The 26,379-nt window shown below is 39.3% G+C and overlaps 1 protein-coding gene across 3 annotated transcripts in view; it reads left to right on the top strand.

Moving 5' to 3' along the window:
• CDK6 (cyclin dependent kinase 6) overlaps positions 1–22,539 on the top strand; it is a 142,177-nt gene extending 119,638 nt beyond the window's left edge. For all 3 annotated transcript variants that reach the window (XM_066991721.1, XM_066991718.1, XM_066991720.1), the window contains 3 exons: positions 2,073–2,123; positions 6,056–6,191; positions 8,701–22,539. In XM_066991721.1, coding sequence (XP_066847822.1) covers positions 2,073–2,123; positions 6,056–6,191; positions 8,701–8,847 — 334 coding nt within the window. In that variant the 3' untranslated portion in view covers positions 8,848–22,539. The remainder of the gene's footprint in view (positions 1–2,072; positions 2,124–6,055; positions 6,192–8,700) is intronic.
• Positions 22,540–26,379: the final 3,840 nt, after the last annotated feature.

The following is a 26,379-nucleotide window of genomic DNA, read 5'->3' as shown; positions in this document are numbered from 1 at the left end:
CTGCTGCCACAAACAATACCTGGATTATAGCTACTGACCATCCTGAAAATCAGGCTCAAAACTGACAACAGAAGTAGATGCTCATATCTGAATGAAGTTTCTTTTTTTCTTTTTTCTTTTTTTTTCTTTTTTTCTTTTTTTTTTGTAGAAGTCAGTATTGCCAAGTACCTCGAGGCTTATAAAGTACAGAGGCCTCTGAGTTGAAACAGTCTTGTCAAAGAGGCTGCTGTTAGTAAATATCCTGTATATCTGAGAAGCAGTGTCTGCCATTATTTATCATTTATTCAGTCATAATAAATAAAGCCCTTGAACAGGCTACCACATTTTAGCCCATCAATTTAAAGCTGATGTCATATGGTTTCAAATTGGTCTTGATGAAATTGTCCTCTCAGTGTCCCTACCCGAAGCAGCTTGCAGTATAAATTGATAGGACATGACCTGGATGGCAACAAACATGGACGGACGCAAAATGCATGTTTAGTTCATCAACATGTGTTCCAGTTATTGCTTTGCTCTTTTTCTTGGTGGCACAGATTTCTGCAGACATTATTATGTCTAACTGAGACCTGTCACTGTTCACTGGATCTGCCTGGTATATTTGGTGTTGACCCACAGATAAGCAGTGACATGGAGCTCTACTGTCCGTGTGAGAGTTGCAAGACGTATGACGACCATTTCTCATAATTAACACATGGTTGGCAGCAGGAGACCCAAATCATACAGCTGTTCCTGCATGTGGGCAGTGAGAGGGGAAGGACCATATCCAGGTACTTCTTGGTGTCCCAGTGTAGATGGGAGAAGTCTTCTTTTGTAAAGTGTAAGATCTCTGGTTATCACAGCCTTTAAGGACCTTTTTCAGAAAGAAGAAAAGGAGTATGCAGAGAGAGGCAGCAGAATTGACCTTTCTTCAGAATCAAAGCCTGAGAGTGAAAACATGGGCGTGTGCATTGTCTGTCAAGTCCTCATGGCTCCATTGACTAGTTTGGGAAGCTGTAACCGTAATTTACAGCTTGCGCTGTACTCCAAAAGAGAGGTATAGCCAGACTAGCAGTTGACCCAAGTTAATATTTCAGTTTGCAGCACGTCTGGACTGCATTTCTTGGAGTAATCTACTGTGTCTGACCACATCTTGTTGAATGAAAACGGTACACAGCATCTGGGGCCTGTTCTTCACAGGTGTCCTTAGTCTTGACTGGATCCTTAATCAGCCACCAGTAATCTGCTGGAATCTCATGGGAGTTTAGACATAAAATTGCACTGTTCATTACATCTTACTGTACTCCAGGTAAACAAAGCAATACAACCATACAAATCTGAATTTCCTATTTTAGGCACTATGGGGTGATCGTATTTTGTAAATTAGAAGAGTAAAGATATTTTAAATTGCACTTTGAGAAGAAGACGTGTGTACCACTCTCTGAAAGCATTTTTAGTCACTGTGTTTTCTGAAAACTTTTGGAGATTCCACCTATTAATTTGTGTCTTTCCTGAATATATCTTTATTTATGCAGCAGAAGTATTCCTCTCCTTCAAGGTAAATTCTGTATCGCTTCACACTCCATTCTTTACAGACCTTCATAATTGCATTGTCATTTATTTGACCCTTTAAACTTAGGAGTGCATTTCTGATATACAGAGAATTTAATTTTGAATTTATACCATAATAACACATCCTTAATTTTATTATACTTTAATGAATTGCATGACATTCACTGTGTTTTTGTCTCTTGAAATAGCTGTTTAAGTATGTTCTTTATTATAATCAAAAATATTTTGTTAATGATATAATTCAAAGGATAGTATTAGGTGAGAAAAGTTATTTCATTCACATTAAAGGACACAAATTCTCAAAAGTAGCATATTCAAAGATATGTTTCATCTGCCCTGTTTTTTATCAATTTTAGTAGGAACTTGAAAGGTACACTTACAGACTGGATAAAACATGAAGGCAAAAGAAGTGAGATCTCAGAAAAATAACGTTTTCACCCTACGTTGGCACCTGTCAATGGCAAATATAAATTTACATTAATTAAAGCAAGTCGTATCCTAAAAATATTTCTTTTTTCTTTCAGACCACTCTTCCGTGGAAATTCAGATGTTGATCAGCTAGGAAAAATCTTTGAGTAAGTAATATCTAGTTGCATTATGTCAATATCTGTTTAATATTGAAACACTGTGAGGTTTTTGACATGTTTTTAATGCAATAATGTGTCTAGAACAAAGTATTCCTAGAACATATTTCCTATTGCTACCCTATGCAACCTGATATTTCCGTGCATTCTGTGTTAGAGTGGGAGGAGGAAGCAACATGGAATATAGTTCTGCAGAACTAACAGCCATCAGCAGGAAGTTACAAGAAACTTCTGTTTTGGGCTTTTTAAATCTCTTAAACATATTGTGCATATACTATTCATGAATTTTCCCAAAGTTAGATTCAAGAGATTCTCTTCACTTATAACCAAAAAATATAGAGTTTTCATTTTTCAGTAATTTCTTTGTAGATTTCAGAAAACATTAGAAACCTATAAGACTGTAATTAAACTGAAATGCTGAAGATGTTTACCAACAGCTTCTTCATGGAAAAGCCTTCTGTGCATAAGAAATAAGAAAGTAGCTATTAAAAATATTGCATAGCCTGTTAAAATGTTTACCAGTCCAGATAACTGTGAGAACAGAAGGAATGTCAGCATACAATATGTTTTGTTGGAATTAACTAATTGGCTTTATTTTAAAACCATTTTAAAATTCTAGGAGTTTGTGTTTTTCTTCTTCATATACATAGAATATGTTGAGGAGTTGGAGAGGCTATGAAGTCTCTGATGTTTAAGAGAGATTAATTCTCTTCAAAAATATGTTCTTATTAAAAAATAATAAAATGATTGATATTACCAATATGATAATTAAGTAGGAATATATCTTTCTTTTTCCTCATAAAAGCTCTTCAGAGCAAGGAATGGCTCTGAATTTATAAGAACTGTATAAATTTAAGATCCGATGTACATGGCACGTCATTAGGAAATCAGACCCATCTACAGCTGGTCCCATGCTACAGCATGAGTGCTCATTTGCCTGAGTACCTCTGTCTTCCCTTTTATATGGAGGGGCTGCAGGGATCTAGGGATCTGCATGAAAGCAGAAACAGGGGGAGAGAGAAAAAAGGTTGAAACATTACTCTTTTAAACATATTTCAGAGACAAGATAGTAAAATTTCTAGGGAAAAGAGCTTAATTGGAATAAATAATGAATTTCTTTGTTTAGCCATGTTTCCAGTTCGCAAATCATAACAGATTTGTTTCTAAGGATTTTCATTATTTAATATGAGGTTCCTAAATTGCAGGTCTTGATTTCACACAGTTGACTTCCTTTTCCTGCATACCATACCAGTGTATGTGACTCACTTGCGTGGTTAATTTGTCATGCGCTGAATAGCTCTTCCTGCACAATCCAGAAAAATCGGTCCTTAAAGTTTACTTTTTCTTCTTCTGCCAAAGCTACTCTTTTAGTCCTACAAAGTTCTGCTTTATTAAATGAAGACAGTTTTGATACATGCGACATATTTTTAATAATAATAACAATAATAATAAAGACATAGCTGTGGTTTATTTGAAGGATTTTGATTTGTTTATTACATATAAGGGGAAAAATCCAAATTAATTGGGATAGGATTAAATGCATAGCTGGTAGCAGCAACCTCCGATGGGATCTTTTCATCCCTAGGGGGCGAGATTACCTGTGCAGAAAAGAATTCATCAAGAAAAGAAAATGCTGTGCTAATTTTAGAATAAATTCCTTATTACACGTTTACTTAAAGAGAAAGTTTGCTTTTGTTTCTTTTTGTGCAGTTCTCCTTAAATAGTTCAAAAGTCTCTTGCTTGGGTTTGGGGGCGAGGGGGGGTATGCTAAATAGTGTTTATTTTGTGTTTTCACAGCTGGAGAACCCCCTACAGTTAGGCATAGTTCTTCTTGTAGGAGGATTGTTTCTTTCTACAGTAGTGAGTCATTCTCCAGACTAATTTGGACAGAAAGTAGTTTCAGGATTTTCATGCATGCTGGACTGATGTATTCTTTCAGATAATCGGGCTGTGGTCTACCTTTGTTTTACATGTGCGTTCTGATCTGCGTCAGGTAAAATTCCACTGCGTTTGAGGGTAAATCCCTAGGAGGTGGCCCAAAACAATTTCCTGCTTTTCCAGGACACCGTCAGCGTGTGGGATGTCCTCACAGATTTCAGGGTAAATGCCGCAATGGTGTGAGCAGACTTGTCTCTCATTGTGATCAATGGGAGTGGAAAGTACTCAGCATTTCTCAAGACCAGGCCTGAACCTTTGGCAGGAGGTGAAACTCATCCAAGATACTCCCAAACTTAGTCACTGAAATGGTAGTGCTACCAGACCAGAGTGAGGGCATCTACTCAGACATTCATTATTAAGAGTTTTGAATACTACGTGAGTGTGTAACTAAAAATATCTTTCCTTTCCACTCTTGGTCTTCTCCACCCTACCTGTCTGACAGGCTGCCTCCTCGTTTCTTTTTGTTAGTTTTGCCTGTGCCTGTGCTTATTCTGCCCTCTTCATGCTCTCTCATGCAAACATTAAAAAAATGGGACTAACCAAACACATTTGAATGGCAGGCTAAATGTCACGGTTATTCAAAATATTTAACTCTCCCATCCTCTTATGGTGCTATTTGTGTTACATTTAATACAGGTTCAGATCCTTGAACAGCTAATCACATAACTTTAACCACTGTGGCCAAGGGCATTGCCCCATACTCCTGACACACCTGTGGTTATAAAAAATAAAATAAAAAAATTAAGTTTTCATACAGTTTTAACTCATGTTTTCCCAAGAGCTGTGATGTTTTCTGATGTAGTAAAATGAAATTGTCCTGAGATTTTAATTGCTTTGCCCTTCTAGTCATGCTGTGTTGTTTTGTTTTTTTTTTAGCTGAGCCAAATTACAATCTAAAACCCATGTAGATAGAGGTGTAGTAATTCCACCAAGTTCATTGAGGTAACCTACGACTTACATCAAAGTTTTTGACCCTAGGCTTCACCCAGTCTTACCAACCTCAGTAAGAGAAAGGTCAATGCTGCTCCCTAGTGGCGTTGGGCTTAGTGCAGACCCAAGTATTTATGTTCCTTCTCCTCTTACCCTGTCAGCATTTCAATTAAAAATCTCAGCTTTACAGGCTGCAAAAATTGATTTTCCATAAAATCTGACAAGTATTGTGTGGTCTTTTCTAGAATTTCCATCAGAAATTGGCATCTCACCACTGCAAACATTAACATCAAACTAAAACATGAAATGTATGTGACATGATCCAACATTAGAGGTTTACCTACTATTTCATTTATTTGGGTTTTGAAATCTTAGCATACTTATTTAATGAGTTTAAATACCTTCTATAATTTAAATTAATAAAGACAGAAATGATAAAAATAAATTCAAATATTTTATTCAAGGGTAAAAAACAACTAAAATACAATGGAAAGTAAAGATATAAAGAACTAGAGTCCTGTGCCACTTCTGAACTGAGACTTTAAAACCTGTATTGTGAAGCAAATAAATTGTTTAACTTTAGGCAACAATTCCTGCACATAGCTTTGAAGCATTATGAAACATCCCTTTTATTGCCTTACCCTCATCTTGACCCATACTCTTCTCTCAGTCCCTATTCTTGTGAATAAAGGTCCTTGCATGCAATTCCCCTTTGAAACGTACTGCTTTTAATCATCCTGGAGTGACATATGTTGCACCATCGAGTCAAGAGCTGAGCAACTTTCTTCCAAAGCACTCAGCCTTTTTTCAACAAAAAGGCTCATAAAATTGAGACCTAGGCCAGAAAACTGTGCTGGTGCTGGCCACAGAATGATTTCTACATTGAAGGCCTACACTCGTCACCCTCTATTCACAGTGATCAGTGCCTTACTGTACAACTAATCTCATTTAAACCAAAAGACTTACTCATAAAGTAAACTGCTACTCAGTATATTCAATACAAAGGGAAGACTGTGTAAATGTCCAGAGCTGACATTATGTTTTGCCTTTCACAGTGTAATTGGACTCCCAGAAGAAGAGGACTGGCCTAATGATGTTGCCCTTCCAAGAAATGCTTTCGCTTCCAGACCCGCACAACCTATTGAAAAATTTGTACCAGATATTGATGAACTGGGCAAAGACTTGCTTCTCGTGAGTTTCCATTTGTTGTTCTCCAAACCACGTGATTGATAGCTATATGCCAAGAAACATTTATATTTCCATTTAATGAGGTTATTAAAGAAAAACTCAAAAGCAAATAGGCAAATTCATGTAAATCTATGAAACATCAGTACAAAGACACCACCTTTGACTCATGAGGTGTCAAAAGTGAGAATAGTTGGAGGCTAGGAAACTCTGTCAGGCAAGTACATGTTCAACATGTCTTTATACCATATGCTTTGATCCTCCTTGCTGACTGCTGTTGTGTCACTGATTCAGCCATTCTTGTGGTATAAGCCTGACCTGAGTACAGAAACTGATCTGCCATTTTTCGTGGTATAGTGGGCCCAGTGCAAAGCAGAAAATAGGCTGTAGAAGCAGATTACATCTGCATGCCTTCTACGGAATGCTGAAAACTTGCGATTTGGAATTCACCAATTAATCATTGCCTCTTAAACATGGCAGGATTTAAAAGAAGCAAACAAATTGTGCTGGTAAAGCTGGTAAGATTGAATTTAATTAGATTATTTCCAACATTTCTATAGATATTTTAGAAACCTTGGCCCTCAAGTTCAGTCTTGGAATTGAATATTGAGAATGGCCTTGCCTCAGAGTTTGCCTTTTGCTGTGCTTGTTGAAATCTAGCTATATTTGTTCTCTGGAAGCCTTTGAAGGAACTTGGTTCACTTGAGCTCAGTAGAGTGGGGTCAGTGCAAATCTTGAAAGATTTGCTGCATGCCTTCAGCTGTTCCTAGCTCCAGCCAAAGTTATCTCTATATAACAGCAGATCATTCTCCACTGTCCTTATAACTACAGCTGTGGTAAAGTGGACTACATCTGGACACTTGAAATGATGGGAGAAATGCATCTTTTGTGCTTGAAGGCAGCTTGGGAATGAAAGCTAGACATGGGAAAATAACAAGATTTTGAGAACAACAAGGACTAAAGCATGTCAGTGAGCTCAGTGAGCTTGACACATGATGGGAGAGAAGAAGAGAAAAATACCTGTGCCTAGATGGTGAGGTGGGAAGTTGTTACTGTTAGGCAAAAAGATGAGAAGTGGGATCCACAAATAAAAGGGGACAGGAAGTCACTGAGTTAAATTTCAAGAATTAAATTATATAAATTCTGATACAAGAACAGAAAGTGAGAGCTGGATCTGTTAGACAAGGTTACTAGGAGGAAAACTATTTGGAGGTGAATCAAGGAAAGGAGAAGAACAAGATATAAAACATAAGACTATGGGGAGATTTCTGAGCTGGCTGGACAAAGGCAGGGATACGGATCTTGAAAGACGGCAAGCAAAGTACAGCTAGGATGGAAAGGGAGAATTTCCAGTGGGAGGATATGAAAGCTTTTAGGAGGGGACCTTAGAATGGGAGTCTACCATCACCTGAACATAAACAGTGGAATTAGAATGAAAAGCAGGGAACAAAAATGTATCTGGAACAAGCAGGCAGGGGTTGGAACAAGGCAGAAAACATTTAATTTTAAGATCTGTCATCACTTTAGCACAGCTCTGAAATGACTGAATGAAATGCAGTTTAAGGTTGTCATTGCTCCTGTTACCTACAAAAAGTGAAATCCCCTAATTCCTTCCCAAAGGATGTATCTCTCTGGGAGTGTTTGACACACTGACCAGACCTGCTGATGTCATTACTGTGGCAGAAAGCCATGATCTAAAAGTTTCACCTCAGTGATAAGTCATGTGGATATTTAGTTATTAAAAGTCACTGCAAGAGTCCAAGACTGCAATATGCCAGATCCTAAACAGACACAGAATAAACAAACAGTTAAAGCTCAGATAACTAAATTACAAAACAACAATACTGTAACATGAAGTCAGTGAAAAATATAAGGAGACAATAGTACTGACCAGCATGAGGAGCAGAGCTTTCAGCACACTTACAGACTGGCATTGAAGAATTTTGAATGTTTCTTGAATTTTTCTTTTATTTCAGCATAATGGAAATGTTCTGGTTTTGTTTTTGTTTTTCCAAAAGATCTAGGAAAGCAAACACAAAACATTAACATACAAAGGGTATGAAGTCAAAGACCCAACACCTATAGAAACGTTGAGCTTAGGAATGAACATAAACCTTATAACACAGTCTGTGGGTTATACCCACAAAAGGTGAGTATGTTGAATACTGGGGGGGTTCAAAAGCCATTCATGAATAGTTGCTCCCTGCAGTCTGTGAGACACATATCCTGTGCATCTGAATTCAAGAAAACCTGAATTCCGGGATTGCATAAACTATGAATATCTTAATTTTCTAACTTGGTATTTTCTATTAGCTTTGAGGATGCTATACTGTAACCCGACCGCTTGTTTTGATATGCATGACCATCTTATCATGCAGCAACCACTGTGACCCTGTTGTCTCTCATACTGATCATAAATTGACAGTGACATGCATAAGTAATTGACAGTGACTTGCAATGTTTGCAATTATAACTTTACATTGTAGTTAAAATCAACTTCTTTTCATACTTACAGAAATGCTTAGCGTTCAATCCAGCCAAGAGAATATCTGCCTATGTTGCCCTGTCTCACCCATATTTCCATGATCTGGAGAAATGCAAGGAGAATCTGGACTCCCACATGTCATCCAGCCAAAACTCCAGTGAGGTGAATGCATCATAATGCTGACTGAAGATGAATCTATAAATGAACAAGACATGTAGCTGACAAGGCCACTGACCCATATAAACCACATAGCTGTTCGAGTGAAGATCATTATTTGGAGGTTTTAAACACCTATCTTTTATTTCGGGATTGTGATGTGCTTATCCAAGGAAACCAATCTAGTTTACTTTCATCAGAGCGATGCAAGGAACAGGGTTTTGACCTGCTCCCATTGCAGCTTTATGTTTGTTTTGTTTTTGTTTTGTTTATCTACCTGGGAAAACTCCAGACGAAGAGAAGCTGCTGACCAGTTTTGCTGCCATTTTATCATTTTAATATTGAATGCTGCCAGTGTGGAGTAGGATGATCAAGTCACTGCCAAAACATGATGCAATCTCTCTCTCTAGCTGCTGAAGCATGATTTGGTACTTTTATTATTATTATTATGTGATCTCTTAAAGTGATATTTAAAGAATGGCATTGAAATATCAGATCTCTGCAACCTGCAGTTAACTGATACCTACATTAATACATCCAGTTACTGTGCATCGTAGAATATATGCAGGTGCTTCCCCAGTTGAAAACTTGGATGGATTATTTTATCATTTAATTGCTCTATAAAAATAATAGTGATGATGGTGATCATAATAAATGTCTCAACTTTTAGTTTTTTTCATACACAAACAAGTTACTATCCAGTTAAGTTTGTGTGCATGTTTCAAAAGCAAGTCTTTTAAAGAAACTTACAGGATCCCATTCTTAAAGATCCATTCAATTTCCACATAGTTTATGTTGGAATACATGCACATTCTAGCCGATCATCTAACCCATCATTCCTTCCTGGAAACAGCTGCAGGCACATTTTCTCTATCTCTTTCTGAATTTTCTGATATGCAGCTCAAAGACATGAGCAGAGCCAATGAAAATGAATACAGGTTTGTGCCTTGAACTTGTTCTCATTATCAGCTGAAAAGGAACACAGACAAAATATTTCCAGATTAGAAGCAGAGAATCCTATACCTGTAAAGAAGTACAGGTGTTTATTTGTGCTGAATTGCATGCTGTGTACTGCGCTGCCTTACCTGCAACACCCCCCATGCATCACAAGTGCATGAACGTTACTGTCACAAAATCTCTCAGATGTCATTTATTAAGAAGACTTGTTTTCTATGCAGAAATGCATGAGCTTCTCTCCTAAACCACCATGTGGGTATACTGGCACATGCTTCTCCGCTAGGGCTAATGTGCCATTATTGAATGTCAAAATAACTGAGCAATTCACGTGTCTTTATAGCACAGTTATATTAAATATTACATTAATTTTTTTTTATATTTAGTACTTTTACCTTAACTAAAATATATTTTCAGTATTTTAAAAAGAAACTTTTATTTTTTTAATACTGTACTGGGAAAAAAAAAGAAGTATTTTGAATCCATAAAAGCTGTTCCCTAGCATGAATTCAGTGCATTTACCTGGATATGACTTGGGGGGAAAATTGGTCCGAGTTAGCCCTTACCATGAATATATAAATACACACTATTGCAGTATAACTGATGATAAGTGAGGCAGCTAACTTTGCTTACTCCTATGATAGTCCGTTAGGCTACTCTCTTCTTCATCTCTACTTCATCTTGTCTAGCTACTGAGCCAGCGTCATACCCTTCCTCACAGCATGCTTGGCAGAAGCAGGTCCTGAGCACTGAGTTGAGCAATGTGTTTTTTCCGGATCTGGCAAGGGAACCTGTAGCTGTCTCCCTGGCAGGCTTCTCAGACCTGTGACATACTGGCTGTTGTGGTGGACTTCACTGTTAACTCTGTTTCAGGTATCTGCACTGTCTGGGACATGGTCCATTGCTAAGAGAGTGAGTAGATCTTACCGGTCTCTTGGATAAAGCTTTTCTTTACTGTTAGACGCTTAACCATGCGACTTATGGTTAAATTATTCAAATAGAAGAGGTTTTAAATGGACCACTTGCATGCATGCATGCATGCATTGGCCTGTGCTTTCCTTCATGCCCAGAATGATACATACTCGAAACCTACCGGCATGAACAGGCAAGTTGCAAATTAGGCCTGGCAAGAGTGTGTACGAGGCATCCACACACAGAGATAATACAGATGCATAGCACAAGAATTTTGGAAGCTCTGCAAGTGGCAAGCTGAAGGCCAGGGAGCAGTCACAGCAGCTAACTCCTCTAATCTTGGCCTCGTTTCTGTCGTTCTCTCCTCTCCTACACCCGAAGAGAACGGCAAACCCACTGCACTGGTGTTGAACCAGCCCTATTCCTACATGGTTTGATGGACCCGAGTGTGAATAGGTTTTTGACATTCATGGGAAAAGATAGGCCAGAATGAATTTTTTATAACAATTTTAAAACACTAATTAGAACAAACAGAGCCAACGTTTAGGAGATTCTTGCCAGAGCAACAAATAGAAAAGTTTTCTACATGGTTTAGCACTTTTTAAAATATTCTGGATTTTACCTGCCACCAAGCTATCGTACATGTTATATCAGGGCATTCAGCTGGTGTGGCTTTCCAGCAGCTGTCAGGGAACTTTCCCAGAGCTCTCCAAGAGCTAACATAGGGTAAAAATGTGTGTGTTTGTGTGTGCGTGTGTGTGTGAGAGAGAGAGAGAGAGAGAGAGAGATTTCTGATTGTAAGCAAATTATTAGGGTGAAACAAAAAGAGGGAAGTGAACACTTTAAGCCAAAGGTTGCTTAGTGTGGGCCCAAGAACTAACGAGAATATGGAAATTGCAAGAAAGTAAACTACTGGAGCAGAATTTACCAATGCATGGTATCGGAAGTAGAGCTCAAGAGAGCAGCAGAGAAAAGCAGGAGCTGGCCTATGGAATCAGAAGTAGAGCCTCTGCAACGTGGTGCTGTATGTTGTCTAATATAGGATCAGGTTATAAGTGGGAGTATTCAGGAGAAAGATTGGAAGAGGTTGCATTAATTTTTGGTTCTGCGACATCCTTCCAGTGGGAATGGCAGCAAGAAAAAAGGAAATCTGTCTCGACAGGGTTTTTCCCTTGTGGTAGCAAGGGACTGGATTCAAAGGCATAAGGACTTTTCAAATGACCTCCTTTTCAAAATCTTTTCAGGAAGAAATTCCAGTAGTCCTCTCTGACATGCCTTAGGCTTCATCTGATTCCCATTTTCCCTGCCAAGCCATGAGGCTTCACTTACACTAGTAAACTGAGGAGTCCTGTTCCCTGGCTGGGCAAAGTGCTGGCACTGGCTGAAAGCATGCTGGGAATCATGCTAATAATGAGACAGTACAGAGACAGCTGTGGGACTACTCAAGCCATGCCCTTGCTCTTTTTATTTCACTGGTATAGCTGTAGTCTTGAAGTTTCTGTACTCATTACTGCTGTATGTGTAGGATGTAGGAATTATACATGTGAAAAAATTGCTCCTTTTCACAGATATTCCAGACTGAGATGACAACTCTTCGTACACCCTTTAAATAACACTTTTGAGTGCAGTTCTTCACAATAACTATGCCCGTACGTATATGTTCTAGAGGACTGGTTCAACAGCAGCTGAAAAACACTGGCAAAAAATATATTAAAAGTAGGGTTAGTTGCTTAGCTCCTAAAACACCCACAAGCAGACTCTGTGCTCTACTCACTAGACAACAGGATGTTCTGAGTAACAGAAGGAGCAATTTCCATCTCCAACAAACGTTTTTTTTTTTGTCACTGCTACATAATTCTGCAGGAAAAGCAGACCCAATAGCCAAGGAAAAACATCACCAAAGCCAGGTAGTGAAGTGCTAAGTGCTGAGCCATAGCAATATGCCTGGAGCAGCCGCTTTCTCTCTTCACCCAGTCCCCACACTCAGTCTAGCTCTCCAGTTCCTCTCTCTCAGCACCCATATGGAAACCAGATTTCAGTGACACTTGAAGGTGCTATTTCCAACAAGATTCTTACAAATTTTCAATAGCTACACAGTGCCAGTGTCCCTATGCCCCTGTTACTGAGTGTTGCTTATTTTAGTCCGTCAGCCCAGAAGGGATGATTTAAAAAGAATCTCTTTGTGCACCTCCTTGCTTAACCTTAGTTTTGTGTACACCTGTGTTGTCTTCTGTGTGACAAGTAAAATTCTAAAAATAGGCTTTGTGCATATTTCTGTGTAGGCTGTGCCCACACTCCATTGTTTTTTCAGCACATTAGTCTACTGTGGGAGACGTTAAGAGTACCTTTCCCTCTTGTTTCTCTGTTAAAACAGACCAAAAAATTAGGATATCATGTTTGCAAAACTTTGAAATTTGGTGCTACATGTATAGAGCCTTTCACATGCAAGAAAACAGCAAGTTATGGTATTTGAGCATGTCCTGCATGAGGGATGGTATCCAGCAATGTAACTTTTACATGGTTTTCATACTTGAAGGTCATTTTGGAGAATAAGACGGAAATACTGTGCCATGCTACTTTTCACAAGTTCACTCACTGTCTTTGAGAAGCACGTTTTATCATACAAAGTGATAATTCTCTCTGATATTAGAATCATAGAATCATTAAGGTTGGAAAAGACCTTCAAGATCATCTGGTCCAACCCTACCACCGATACCACCCACTAAACCATGTCCCTAAGCACCACATCCAACCTTTCCTTGAACACCCGTTCCAATGCCTGACTGCTCTTTCTGAGAAGAAATGTCTCCTAATTTCCAACTGCAACCTCCCCTGGCGCAACTTGCAGCCATTCCCTCTGGTCCTATCACTAGTTACCTGTGAGAAGAGGCCGACCCCCCAGCTCCCCACACTTTCCTTTCAGGCAGTTGTAGAGACCAAGAAGGTCTCCCCTGGGCCTCCTTTTCTCCAGACTAACAACCCCAGTGCCCTCAGCTGCCCCTTACAGGACTTGTGCTCCAGGCCCTTCACCAGCTTCGTAGCCCTTCTCTGGACATGCTCCAGGGCCTCGATGTCCTTCTTGTAGTGAGGGGCCCAAAACTGAACACAGTACTCGAGGTGCGGCCTCACCAGAGCTGAGTGCAGGGGGACGATCACCTCCCTGGTCCTGCTGGCTACGCTATTCCTGGCACAAGCCAGGATGCCGTTGGCCTTCTTGGCCACCCGGCCAATTTTATTATGGAAAATACAGAGAAAACATGCTGGTTTGGTCCTTCAGCCAACAAACTTGAGCACTTATCTGACTCACAACTGAAAACACATCAGTTGTTAAATATGTTTATGAATCATAAACCACACGGTTTGGTTTAAAAGTCAACATAAATTAATTATGTGCCATGTATAATACACAGCTGAATAATGAGGAAGTTTCTTCTAAGAACTCTGTTTTATAGAACCACTTTGTTAGTATTTTTTTCTTATGCAATAGTTTCAGGAATAGATGGATTTTTATGTACAATGTGAATTAGAAGATACTAGACTATTAGAGTGATCTGTTGTTTTATGCTTGAAGCTTGAACTGATCAGAAGCTTAGGAAACTAATGTATTTATTGTATTGCCTCAAAACTGCTTCTAAATAAGAAGAGCTTTCTTGATGTTAACAGGATTTCACTCTTCTCTTAATGTGTGATTTTGTTGACATTAGCATATTAGGAAAAAAAATGTTTTTCCAAACTGCAATTGTGGGAGAAAAATTAAGAAATTTATTTTTAAATTCACAGAAAATAGCACGTTATATACTGAAATCTTCAGTAACTGACTGTTCATAAGCTATCACTTCTTTTTGATTGCTAAGTATTAGAGTTACACAGATCATTTCCATGAGGAAAAAATTCAGAAACAATCTCTAGAAAAGTAAGTGGGATTTTATACACCTAATGATACCTACCAGGTTTCATTATCATATCCATTTTTTTAATGTTTGCAAATACAGTTGAGGTGTGCAAAAGTATGACTACAATTTGAACAATTTAACAAGCTGTGCAACTCAAATAGGAATTCTATCTGTGAGCTATTTATTTTATCTCTTTGTTTTGTGAATTGTTAAATAATGCCTGTAATATAATTCCAGTTTCTGGACCAAATCAGTAGCCATCAAATCCCAGTAACTTCTGTAAAACAATAAGCTTTTTCATTGATTTAAATGAACTAAGCCATTGAAATGAGAAAGATGTGGACATATGAACTGACAATTATACTTTTGGCAAGTGTTATTTATTCCCTTTAGTCTGAAGCTTCACATATATTGCATACAGATATGCAGTATATACATGACAGAAGAACCATAAAATACACTTAGGAATAGTGTGCACAAAAATGGCTCATTAAGTGCTTGCAGAAACTAGCTAAATATCATTCTTTTAGGTATAGCAAATGTTGTGTGTTTATCTTGCATGGGTACAGAAAGCAAGAGATTCTGATATGGCTATTTTTATACTTGGTGATCACGGTAGAGTAGATTGTTTCCAGAGAAGATCAGACAAAAGATACTGCCTTTAAAAAAACTGACATTAGTAAAGATGAAACAAAAAAAAAAAGATTTCAAGGAACTATTGGGAAGGTACTTCTGGGATAAGGGAAAAGGGGAGTATTTATAAAGTGAGAAATGTAAATACAAACAATGTGTATTAAATATGCATTGAAACTGATACTCTTTCACTGACTTCTCAAAGTTGATAGGGTTTTAAGGAAGGATCCAGGTATGAACTTATTCTAATTAGCATTTTAATGTTCATTTGCACTAAAGCTACCTATACTATTTGAAAGGAGAAGGGAAAGCAGGTAATGTTTACTTTGGTGATGTATACACGGATATGCTGTAAAGCTCTCAAGCTCACTGTCCATTTTTGAGCGTGCTATATTTGCATCCACACTATTTAGCTTTCTGCACCTTAAACCCAACCAGATGCCAGGCAAATTTTCTAATGTTTACACTGATACTTGCTCCCATTGACATGCTCATGTTAAGCCCAGCCAAGCAGCACTGTCTTTGCCACTAAATGGAAAATGAATTTTCACAAATATTTGATTGTCAGCTTCCTTCATGCAATTGCTTCTGAAGAGATTGTAATTAACAGGCTGTAATATGCAACCTTTCCTCTTATTCCATGCTTCATACATTTGACATGTTATTAAATCGTCAGCCCTACCCTAATCATATATAATGTTATTAATCTTCCCAACACTTGTTACTGCTGCTGGCTATGCCCAGCACTCTGAGCTGCACAGTGTGCTGTTCCTGTAGATGCAGAATTAAGCTGTGTTCTGCTGTATGTTCCTGCCATGCATTAATGGTAGGAGGCAGCTACCATTTTCTAGTGACCTTTCTTCCTTTTATAAACCTTTGTGGGACTATTTGTTTGTTTATGTTCTTGAATGTTAGGATCTATTTTGAGTATCTAGACGAGAGAGGAAAATTGCAAAGTGCTGCAAAGATAGGAAAAATGGGTAGAGATAGGAGAATTCAGGACAATTTGGGAAAGTGAATTTGAATATGTGGAAAAGTTATGTATAAGTGTAGGGGGACGACTTTTTTCCATGTTTTTTTGTTTTCTCCTGTCATTCACTTTCAGAGGCCTAAGATGATAAAGCAATGCTCTTGCACAGGATTTTAGCTCCAGATCCTTAATGTGCTAACTCAAGTCATGAGTGCTGGTACAGTTTTTCAAGACAGCAACAGCTGTATTTTTTAAATCAGATTTTGTGTTAGTGAGAGATTTTTCTATGTAGATATATTAAAAAAAAAAAAAAAAAAAAGGCTGTTGAGACAGCTTGAGAGCAGACTAATCTGGCCATACAGACACAGCCTGTAGTTCAGCTGCAGACATGAAGAATGTATCACTAAGGGCACCCAGTAGCGTGAAGTATCATTGTGCATTACAAGCTGACTCCTGCAGCAAATTGAAAATTCTTTGCCAATCCAAAATGGCATGTGTTTGAGCACTTGGATTTTAATGAGATTATCCACACGCAGATTTGGCTGGATCAGTCCAGGTGGTTCACTGCCTTGCAGGAGCAAGTCTGAGAGCCTGTTAGACACCCAGTGTAAGTGATGCTGCAGAACCGTCTGCCAGGGAAAAGGGAGTCTTTTCATCGGTTGTACAGCAGGAATGGAGCTTTCCAAGCTGCTGTGCCAGCCTCAGAGCTACCGTTAACTATTGTTGTGCCGCCTCCAGAAATAGGCAGCGCAGAAATAGGGAGTACAAGGTCTGTGTAGGTTCAGTTCATGTGTATGGGTGACATGGCAAGTGATAGCACAGAGCGGCTTATTTTGGTCCTTCCATTAAATATGAGCAACTAGGCTTGGCACAGAGACAAATTTTGCAGTTCTAGGAATAGGAAGCCTTTAATTCTACACTGTACTTCTCTGGCATTGGTGATATATATATATATAGTGGTAGATCACCCAGCAGCTTATCGACTCCTTTCCTTATTCCAGATCATCCTACTGTAACACCAAAAGTATACCTGGAGATCCTAGTCCTCAACAGCCTTTCAACACCCTGCTTCCTCTTACTGTGGCAACACTTGGTCACCTATCACTTGTAGCTGACCTTGCTCAGCCACTCAAAAACTGTGAGCTAAATTACTACCTTGTGATTATGCAGCCCCCAAGTTTGCAGGCAGAGAGTGATGTCTTCTCTCATTTTCCCTTGCTTCTTATTAGGAGTTCAGAGTTGATACAGAAGAGTATGGCAAAGTGTTTGTTATTTTGACACTCTTTGGCTCAAGCAAAGACATGAGCAGGTGTAGATTAGATTGAACATAATGTGTTTGATCAGCCAAAACTATTTTGGATTCATAAGATTATTTAGTAAGTATAGAAGATCGCTGGACAACTGTCTGTGTATGTTTACAAGAGCAGCCAGTGATTCTTCTGTTATATGAAGTTTTTAAAGGATACATACAAGACTAACAATGCCAGCCTCCTTCTGCTCACCCCTTTCCCCTTCTTCTTCCCAGAGATCACTGTTCCCAGGGAGATGTCTTCTCCCAGCATGAGTCACAGCACCTAGGAGAAAGACCTTCCCTGTATGAGGGTCCACAACTTTCAAGACGGCATGGGCGCATGCAGGCAATCAAGATCATTCTTTTGCTCATGCTATGGCAGATATGAGTACAGAGCCTTGCCACAAGTACTAGGCACAGTCAGACCATGACCCCAATATATTCTCCTGAGAAAAAGTGTTTACAGGATCTGGAGGGGATAGTATGCTTACTGTTTCTATAACAGTGGACATTTTTGCATTTTAAACAGTGGTAGAGTTAAGAACTCCCCTAGGAGACCTCTCTCACCTTCCTAAAGGATGACTGTGAACTCTGGGCATATGGTGGGAAAGGACAAAGTGCTTTACTCCAGGTGGATGATGACGTATCTCCAACAGCCACCCTTCAGAGTTCAAAATAAAGCCTGGGTCTACAGCCTGCTAGTTAAAGTGCTTTGCAATCCTTTTGCAGCAAGACCCAAAATCCATCAGGATTTTTTGCAGGGACTTTATCTTGGAGCCCCTTGCAACAAAAGGTGGGTGTAACTATGGGTTGGGACTACAATGAAAAGTACATCAGACTTTGGATGCTGGCAGGAAGTTTGCAGATGCATTGCTCTACAAGGTGGTTTATACAAGCTCAGTGGCAATGGGCTTATTCAAAGTACTGATTGCCATGCACATTTTGAACTGAAGATACCTATTGTAACATAATAGAAGAGCTGCAGCGTCATGAGATTAGAGGCTGAATGGATAGAACTGTGAGCAGCAGGGACTGCAGAGGTTGCTCCGTCCTTTCCTTTTTCGCCCTATATGTCTGTCAACCCAGTGGTTTTCCAGCTGTTTTCTTTTGTTGTGATTCACCTCCACCACCTCCATTGCCCTTCCTGTAGTGCATAATAAGTTGAATAGAAAAGCATTACTCTAGATTACTAGATCAAAACCAGAGTAGGTCAGCACTGTCTAAAAATCTGGATCATTCTCTGGTGGTTGGTATTAAATGTATCAATTGTCTCAGTTTAGATTCCAGCAAATAAAACCCAGTATCTGTGACACCTTCCTTATATTCAGCACCACTTAATAACCTTGCTGTCATTCTCTGCAGTGTTCAAAATCTCTTTTCCTAGAGATCGAACTTCCCTCCCACAACCCACATATAGTCACGACAATGTGGGCTAAAGAAGTTTACCTTACAGCGGTGCTTTTTGGTAAGGAATGAGAGCCAGTTCCCATGGAAAAGGGTCTAAACAAGTCTCGAGGAATCTTAGCCGTGCAGTCTTTTACAGGCAAAGCAGCCACTTCTGTTATAGCAAGAAGCTCATTTTAAAATACTTAAGAAAGAGAAAATATAAAGTCGCCTTTTATTTTTCTGATAGAATCTGTTTTCTACACAAAGCTGTATGTTTTTGGCACTGAAAGCAAGCCCACAGGCACCCATTTATTCTTTCCTTTCCAGTATTTAAGTCCTCTGTAAATTCTTTTCAAGCATTCAGATTAATGTATTTATGCTCCATTTCATTCCAACTCATTTAAGTGGTCTACTTCTGCCATTGAATCTTGTATGGGTTTTATTTTTCATGTAATATTTAGCTGCATTACTTTGAACAGCTTTAAAAGTATCATGTCTTTGAATGCTCTAGTTAAAGAGAAATTATACCTTCAAAATGATGTCTTAGGAGTTGAACGGTAAACTTTGGAAATGTTTATATTATAACTCCTGAAAGCACCACAGAGAGCTTTCGTCTGTATGTCTGTCTTCTACTTTCTGTGTAAGAGTGTATGTTCCTCACCAGCTTGATACTCTTCAGTCCGAAAGCCTGAGTATGCAAAGACGTGAATATGGTGCCTCACCCGAGCAGTCCCACAGAGCTGAGAGGGGCTACTCATATGACTAGAGTTGCTCACAAAAGTATTTGCAGAAAAAGGCTTTCGTTTAGTGATCGGTTGTAGTTGTGGGGACACATGGTTAATAACAGCACCAAGACACCCAGAAATGGGGTCAGTGTTTATTGAAGATGTGGACGCATTTATCTGTGAGTTATTTGACATTAACCTAAATTATTGCTATTATAATTCAGTATATTATTTCTTATGAAAACACACTAGTCCTGTGAAAAGGTTAGTTGCCAAAAAATGTGTCGAGTCTTGCTGCTTAATTGTTTATTTGCATTTAGTATACATTTTGGCTGTTGAAGTGAAGCTAGTTTCATAGAGAGGCAGAAAGCTAGATCAGTCAAAAAAAAATTTAAATAAGCTTCATACTGTACCTTGAGTTCTGCAACTAGAATAGTATGTGTGTTCAGATGTAGTATTTTTTATGCTTTAGGGTATTTTTTGTTTGTTTAAATATGTAAAAGATTAAGCAGATTACTTTGAAATGCTATTGTAGAGCTAATTTTACAAATAGTGGGGGAATGTTGTCTGAAAAATTAAAATTAGAAAATATTACATAGGCTGCCTTTGGCTTTATTTTGTTTGTAGCAGTTCCAGCAGGTATCTGTCAATTCCAGACACTTAAACCAGGGGCCATGTTTGAGTAGCATCTTGTAACTGAAGTACATTTTGTGCAGCAATAAAATTGCCCATCTGGGCTTTAAAAAAGATGGTTGGCTATACAAAAGCACAAAGGCAGCAAATTTAGATATTCTTTTGTGCATGGACAATTGCATGAAATAGGATTGGGGTGTCAAACTATTTTAAATCATTTAGTATAATTTACTCTCATTGTAACTCCACTGACTACAGTTAAATTAAACCAAGTATTTGACCCTTCAAGTCTACAAATTTCAGCATCAGGCAGCTCAGGTCTATATAAAGATATTTAAGCTTAGTAAATCAGCAAGAGTACTATATAAATGGTAATGCGTGACAAAAAATCTTAACTCTAGTAACATTATTTCTCTCAAAATTCCTATTCATTACTTTTGTATACAGAAGTTCGGAAGTGCACTTCTTAGTGGCATTGGGATATGTGGAGAAAAGCACGATGCTGGTACAGAAATGTATCAGAAATAAGATTCACTTCTCACTGCTCCAGACACTCCATGTGTGCCTTACTTACATGTTACAAATTCCACTGAAGTTAACAGAACTGTATAAAGTTAAGCCTGTTTGTAACCCTTACGGGATTCTTGTTTCAGAATCTGCAAGATATGTTACAGTCGCAAAAGGCATTATTAAAACTTGTGCTTTCAGGTTTACGGAATACTATGAACAGTAAGGACAGTTTCTGAGACACTTCCAGAGTAACTTTATTAACTGATATTACATCAGGCCAACATCCATTAGGAAATCAAAATACACCTTGGTGCCTTTACTTCTTGACTTCTCAGTATGATTTTACAAAAAAAAAAAAAAAAATCAAAAAGTTAAAACAGTATCTAATGCTGTTTGGCTTCTTCTTTTTTGCTCTTTTGATTTTGCTTTTTGTAATATCATTTGCTCTGGAGATGTCTAGGACTTGATTATTCAAGGGAAACATGCAAAGCAGTTTCAAATATTTTTTTCTTAATTCACCTTAGATCACATACTTTGCTGGTGAAAATCAGCATAGTCCTGTTGACTTCTACAGCATTGTATCAGCTTACACCAGCGAACCAGCTGGCACCTAGAGTTTTAGCATTTCAAGTCACTTTACCTACATATGCAGTAGGATTTTATTTTGCAAGGTGGCAAGTTACCTAACAGTGCAAACTGTACTACCTAGACTACCATTGATACCTATTCACGGGACATGATTTCACTGTATCACTTCATACTTGAAATTCAAGATGTTCTTTTAATCAGGGTACAAACATGAAAAGGTGCGTGTGTTACTGTTTCTTTTAAAGGTGCATCATTATTTTTATTCTGTGTGCTTAATAATTACTATTCAGTGTTCTTTACATTCTTTTTGTTCAGCATTAAAATCACCTCTGTGTGAAATATAGTGTGACCTACAGAGATACATAAAAGTGCAACAGTGATTTCTTGAATTGTTACTTAAATATGCTGGTTTACCTTTTGCTCATACATATTACATCAAGGGGCTACAACATGCAAACTGTGGTATATAAAAATATTGCACCATTGCTGTACATGAAATCTTGCAGCCTCTCTCCTCTTCTTGCACAGCTGCTGATTACCGTATACGCATTGGGAAAACTATGTTTCTGCTGTACAGAATGGCTGGGAAATAATGCAAACACTTTGGAAACTCTAGAGCTCTCTTTGCAAGCTTTCAGACAAAGCCCTTTGATCTAACTGCATGCCTGCTCTGTGTCCCAAATTTCACCCTATGAGGCTTTCTGCTTTAGGAACACCCTCAGCTGGGGCTACTTTACATCGACTGCATTGAAGTTCATCGGAGCATACTCTTTCAAGCATGCACCTTACCATATAACATATTCTTTAGCTTTTACAAGTTTGTAAAGATGGTGGACTGCAGAACTACTCATGTGTCAATACAGCAAAATTAAATTAAGGCACACAGAAGGTTATCAATGTTGTATTATATCAGAATTACAGTCCTTTGGAACTGAACGTTTTGCTGCTGGCAGTGCAAGAGAAGCAAAGTTGTGTATTTATTGTTGGGTGCTGAGGGTTCAGTATGAAAATCGATATAATAAAAATGTTCACGGTGTCAGGTTCTTTTTAGTTGTTCCCAAATTATTGGAAAGTAAAAAGGCAAGAAATTTGTTTTGTATTTAAAACTGCTTTCCTGAAGTTTACTTCACTTTTCGAGCTATATTTTTCTTTTATCTAAAAATGTAAAATGAATACAGATGCAGTAAGTATTGTATATTAAAGACAGAAAAATAGCAACACTGTTTTATAGTTTTTCTGTTTACAAGTGTTTTTCTCAACACCCTGGGTATTACAGAAAATAAACAAACATACACACAAAACCAGACACACAAACATAAGCACATTCACACCCTTTCAAGCATCCCACAATACACCTTTAGTTTTATAAAAAATGTTATCTCGTTTGTCCTCATTTCTGAATTCTTTTCTTGCTTCCCTAGGATGAATTCCATAAAAAAAATTAAGTGTTCACTTTTTCTGTCAAAGGTGTTAAATTGTTGCAATTGCTGTGAAGGCTATTCAGTTCAGCACTGTCTGTCTTTACTGAAATCTTCTTTTTTTAGACTAACTTTGCTAGGAAAATTGTGCTTTAATTAAGCAACGGTGGCTCTCAGTCATTCATGAAATGCTTTATTTTCCCCGAATGTTACTCAGTCCAACTGTTGCCCTAACGCGTGTGCTATTTGTGTCTTCCTAAAGATTCTGATATTTTCATCCATCTTTAGAGAACCCAAGCACACTTCCCTGGCTGAATGCTTTTTTTTTTTTGGTTGGCTACAAATATGACCGGTAACATTTCTGAGTACATAGAAATGGTAAAAGTACGTGTTTTGAGTCGAACACAAAAACAACACATCATCAAATTCTAAAACCAGAGGCATGTTTTCTGCCTTCACTCCTAACCAATCAAAAAAACCACCTCGGCAAAACAGCTCAAATAAAGCCTCAGTTTATTGCAAAGACCATTAGGCGCTCTTTAGAGCAGGATAAAAGCAGTTTCGACCAACGAGGCCTCAAATGACCCACCAGAATCTAAAAACCATTAGCTGAGGCATCCAAACAGATTTCCACTTCTGGATGAAAGCTCGAGACAGAAATGACTGCAAAGCTAACCAGACCCCCAAACAACAAAGGATTTTTTAACTTAAAACCAAAATGTTGTACTGCCCCTAGAAACTGCAAGGAGCCGTGAAAGTCCCTAACACCTCTATACACTTCAGATACGATGCAACACTTAATAAAAACACCTTTACATCATGTGACATTCCAAATTAGCCTTTAAACACTTCATAAGAGGATGCAGAAGTAGTCCACCCAGAGACAGACACATCATGAGCCGCAGGGAGGCCTGTTGTCCCAGAGCAGTCACCGTCATGACCCCTGTCAGCCATGGCTAGTACACGCTGAAAAAAAGGGGAAAATCGCAGAAATTTTTGGCAGATTAAACAAGAGATGTACAGATCTGGATACTGTTCAATGTCTTATCTCACTGATAGCGCTCAGCTAGCCCAGGAGAAACCTTAGCAGTCTGTGGATAGCTGAGGAACACTCTTCCTACACGAATTTTCTTCCTAGCCCTCATCTGTGAGAGAGTGAACTATGTGAGACTCATAAAACTCAATTATGGAAAAGAAACAAAATTATAAGAAATCCATTAAGAAAAATACTACAGAGAAATAAGCACAAGCGTTACTCTTCTCATCGGTCACATAAATGGTCTGATCTCTTCGCCTCACAATTATCTAATGACACTAGGTACCACACGCTTGTTAGCACCACAGAAGCAAGCGTTCATTTTGAATTGCTTAAATGTGTTCTTTGTCTATCATGTCTGCCAACTACTGATGTGCAGCAAGATTTACAGTATCTGTATCCATCATTTTACACCTATCTGTTGTGTTGTTTTGAGTTGTGGGTTTGTTTGTTTGTTTGTGGTGTGTTGTTTTTTTTCTCCCTTCTGTATACAAAGGCCTCTTTCATGTATACATTTTGCTGGAGTTTGTTGCTCATGTCTTTGATGTATTTCCCGGGCATTGCAGACAGCTCACTGAGAACTTCTGCCTGATGTGTTTCTGAAGCAATCCTTACATTAGGATATACCGATTGCGCTCTGAGGAGCTGAAGCTCTCCCTTCCCTGCTGCATAATGCTGCAATTTTCCACAGTAAATTTTCTTCGCAACTGAGAAAATTTTCCTTGCAATTCTGGTGTATTCAGCTCCTCAGCTTTCTTCTAGCTCCTCAGAGCCTGCTTGTGGTAAATGGCTTCAAGTCACCAGTTCCCATGGGCTCAACATTTTTTCCAGTTATTGCCAGATAAATCAACCCAATCCGATCTGATCAACCGCAACGCTGTTTCAGAAACGAAACTCATTCGTGCTTTGTATGATTAAAGTACCAAGATGTGGTTACTTCTCTTCATTTTTACAACGCTGTATCTAACATGCAGTAATTCTTAATGGTAACCTTTAAAAAAAAGGACATTTGAAGTTCTGAGCGAGGAGGTGCCAGTAACTCTCAGTCTCCAAGCCCATGCATTAACCTAACATCAGTACTATGACATTCCTTTGCTTGCTAGACACGCAGGTAGCTAATAAATGACGATTAAGTACTTTTCCCCCACTTTTTTTTCCTTTTTTTTTTTTTGGCAAACAGAGCCCATTTCATTGAATCCTGTGCCAGGACAGGCTGCCATTTCATGACACCTTAGTGTATGCATCCACAGAAGAGAAAACAGAGAAGAGGTCACACCTGTAAGTGACCACCAGGTAGGTCAAGGGAAGGAGAAAAAAAAATAAAATAGACTCATATAGAATCATGGAATCATTAAGGTTGGAAAAGCCCTCCAAGATCATATGGTCCAACCATCCCCCTACCACCAATGTCACCCACTAAGCCGTGTCCCTAAGCACCACGTCCAACCTTTCCTTGAACACCCCCAGGGACGGTGACTCCACCACCTCCCTGGGCAACCCATCCCAATGCCTGACTGCTCTTTCTGAGAAGAAATGTCTCCTAATTGTTTTAATTGTTGAAGAGTAGTGGTCTTTGTTCCATTCTTTGTTTTAACTGTTGAAGAATAGGGGCATGATGTTTCCATTTTTCCACTCACTCGCACAAGGGCTGGGGGATGGGAAAGAAGCACTCATGCAACCCCTGAGAATCGGCAAGAGTTCTTTATTGCCGGGACATCTTGCAGGTAAGCCTGCAGGATGTCCATGGTGTTTGGTGGCTCCAAGCTAATGCTTGGGGTGGAGCCTGAGTGACAAGTAGGGAGCTTGCCAGGCACTCCTGCGACGCTGTTTGTGCTCTCTGATGGCAGAGAGCGAAGACATGCCAGGGTAGTCCCAGGTCTGATCTGGTGGAGGTGGACCCACTTCCATTGGTTCCTCCACCTCTTCTGGTGGATCCAGCTCCATGGGCTCCACAGTGTTTGGCAGAAGGACAAGCCAGTCCTTGCCCAGGACTCTCCAAATGGGATGCCTTCCATCAGGAATATTTTCAGGCCAGGGTGCCGAACCAGGACGTCATCCAGTTCCATGCCTAGGTCCCATGCCACAGTCCAGTTCGTTTCCATGAATGGTTTTGGCACTGCCATCTGTTTTACAGCCATGGCTGGGTCCCATGCTGTATTCTGGACGATAGGCACGCCTCTGCTCCACGCAGCTGTGTGGCTGATGCTCCTGCCTTTGCTCCACGTCACCACTGCACCAATGGTTAGGCCCAGGCCCCCTGTAGCTGTATGGCTGAGGGGGCGGCCTGTTCCCTGCATTGCTGTGGTGCCAATGGTACAGCTTGTATGTGTCTGTGGGCTGTGCGCCAGAGGTCCTTCGAGCACTGGTGTCTCTTGTGCTGCTGGCACTATCTCTCTGCCCATGACACATCTCCTTCTTGTTAGCTGCATTCCTTCTTGGTGCTTCTTTGGACCGCATTGCTGTCCTCGCACACCAAGGAGGGCTGCCTCTCGCCTTGCTGCTTCTAGTCTCCTTCCTGCCACACAAGCTGGCTGTCAGAGGACCTAGTAGCTGAGCGAGTGGTGGGCCAGCAGAAGGGGTCCTGTTTTGTATGGTCCGGAGCAA

The sequence above is a fragment of the Anser cygnoides genome, chromosome 2 (genome assembly GCF_040182565.1).
Source record: "Anser cygnoides isolate HZ-2024a breed goose chromosome 2, Taihu_goose_T2T_genome, whole genome shotgun sequence".
Taxonomy (NCBI): Eukaryota; Metazoa; Chordata; class Aves; order Anseriformes; family Anatidae; genus Anser; species Anser cygnoides.
Note: the sequence above shows the minus strand (reverse complement) of the source record. Positions and strands in the feature narration are given on the sequence as shown.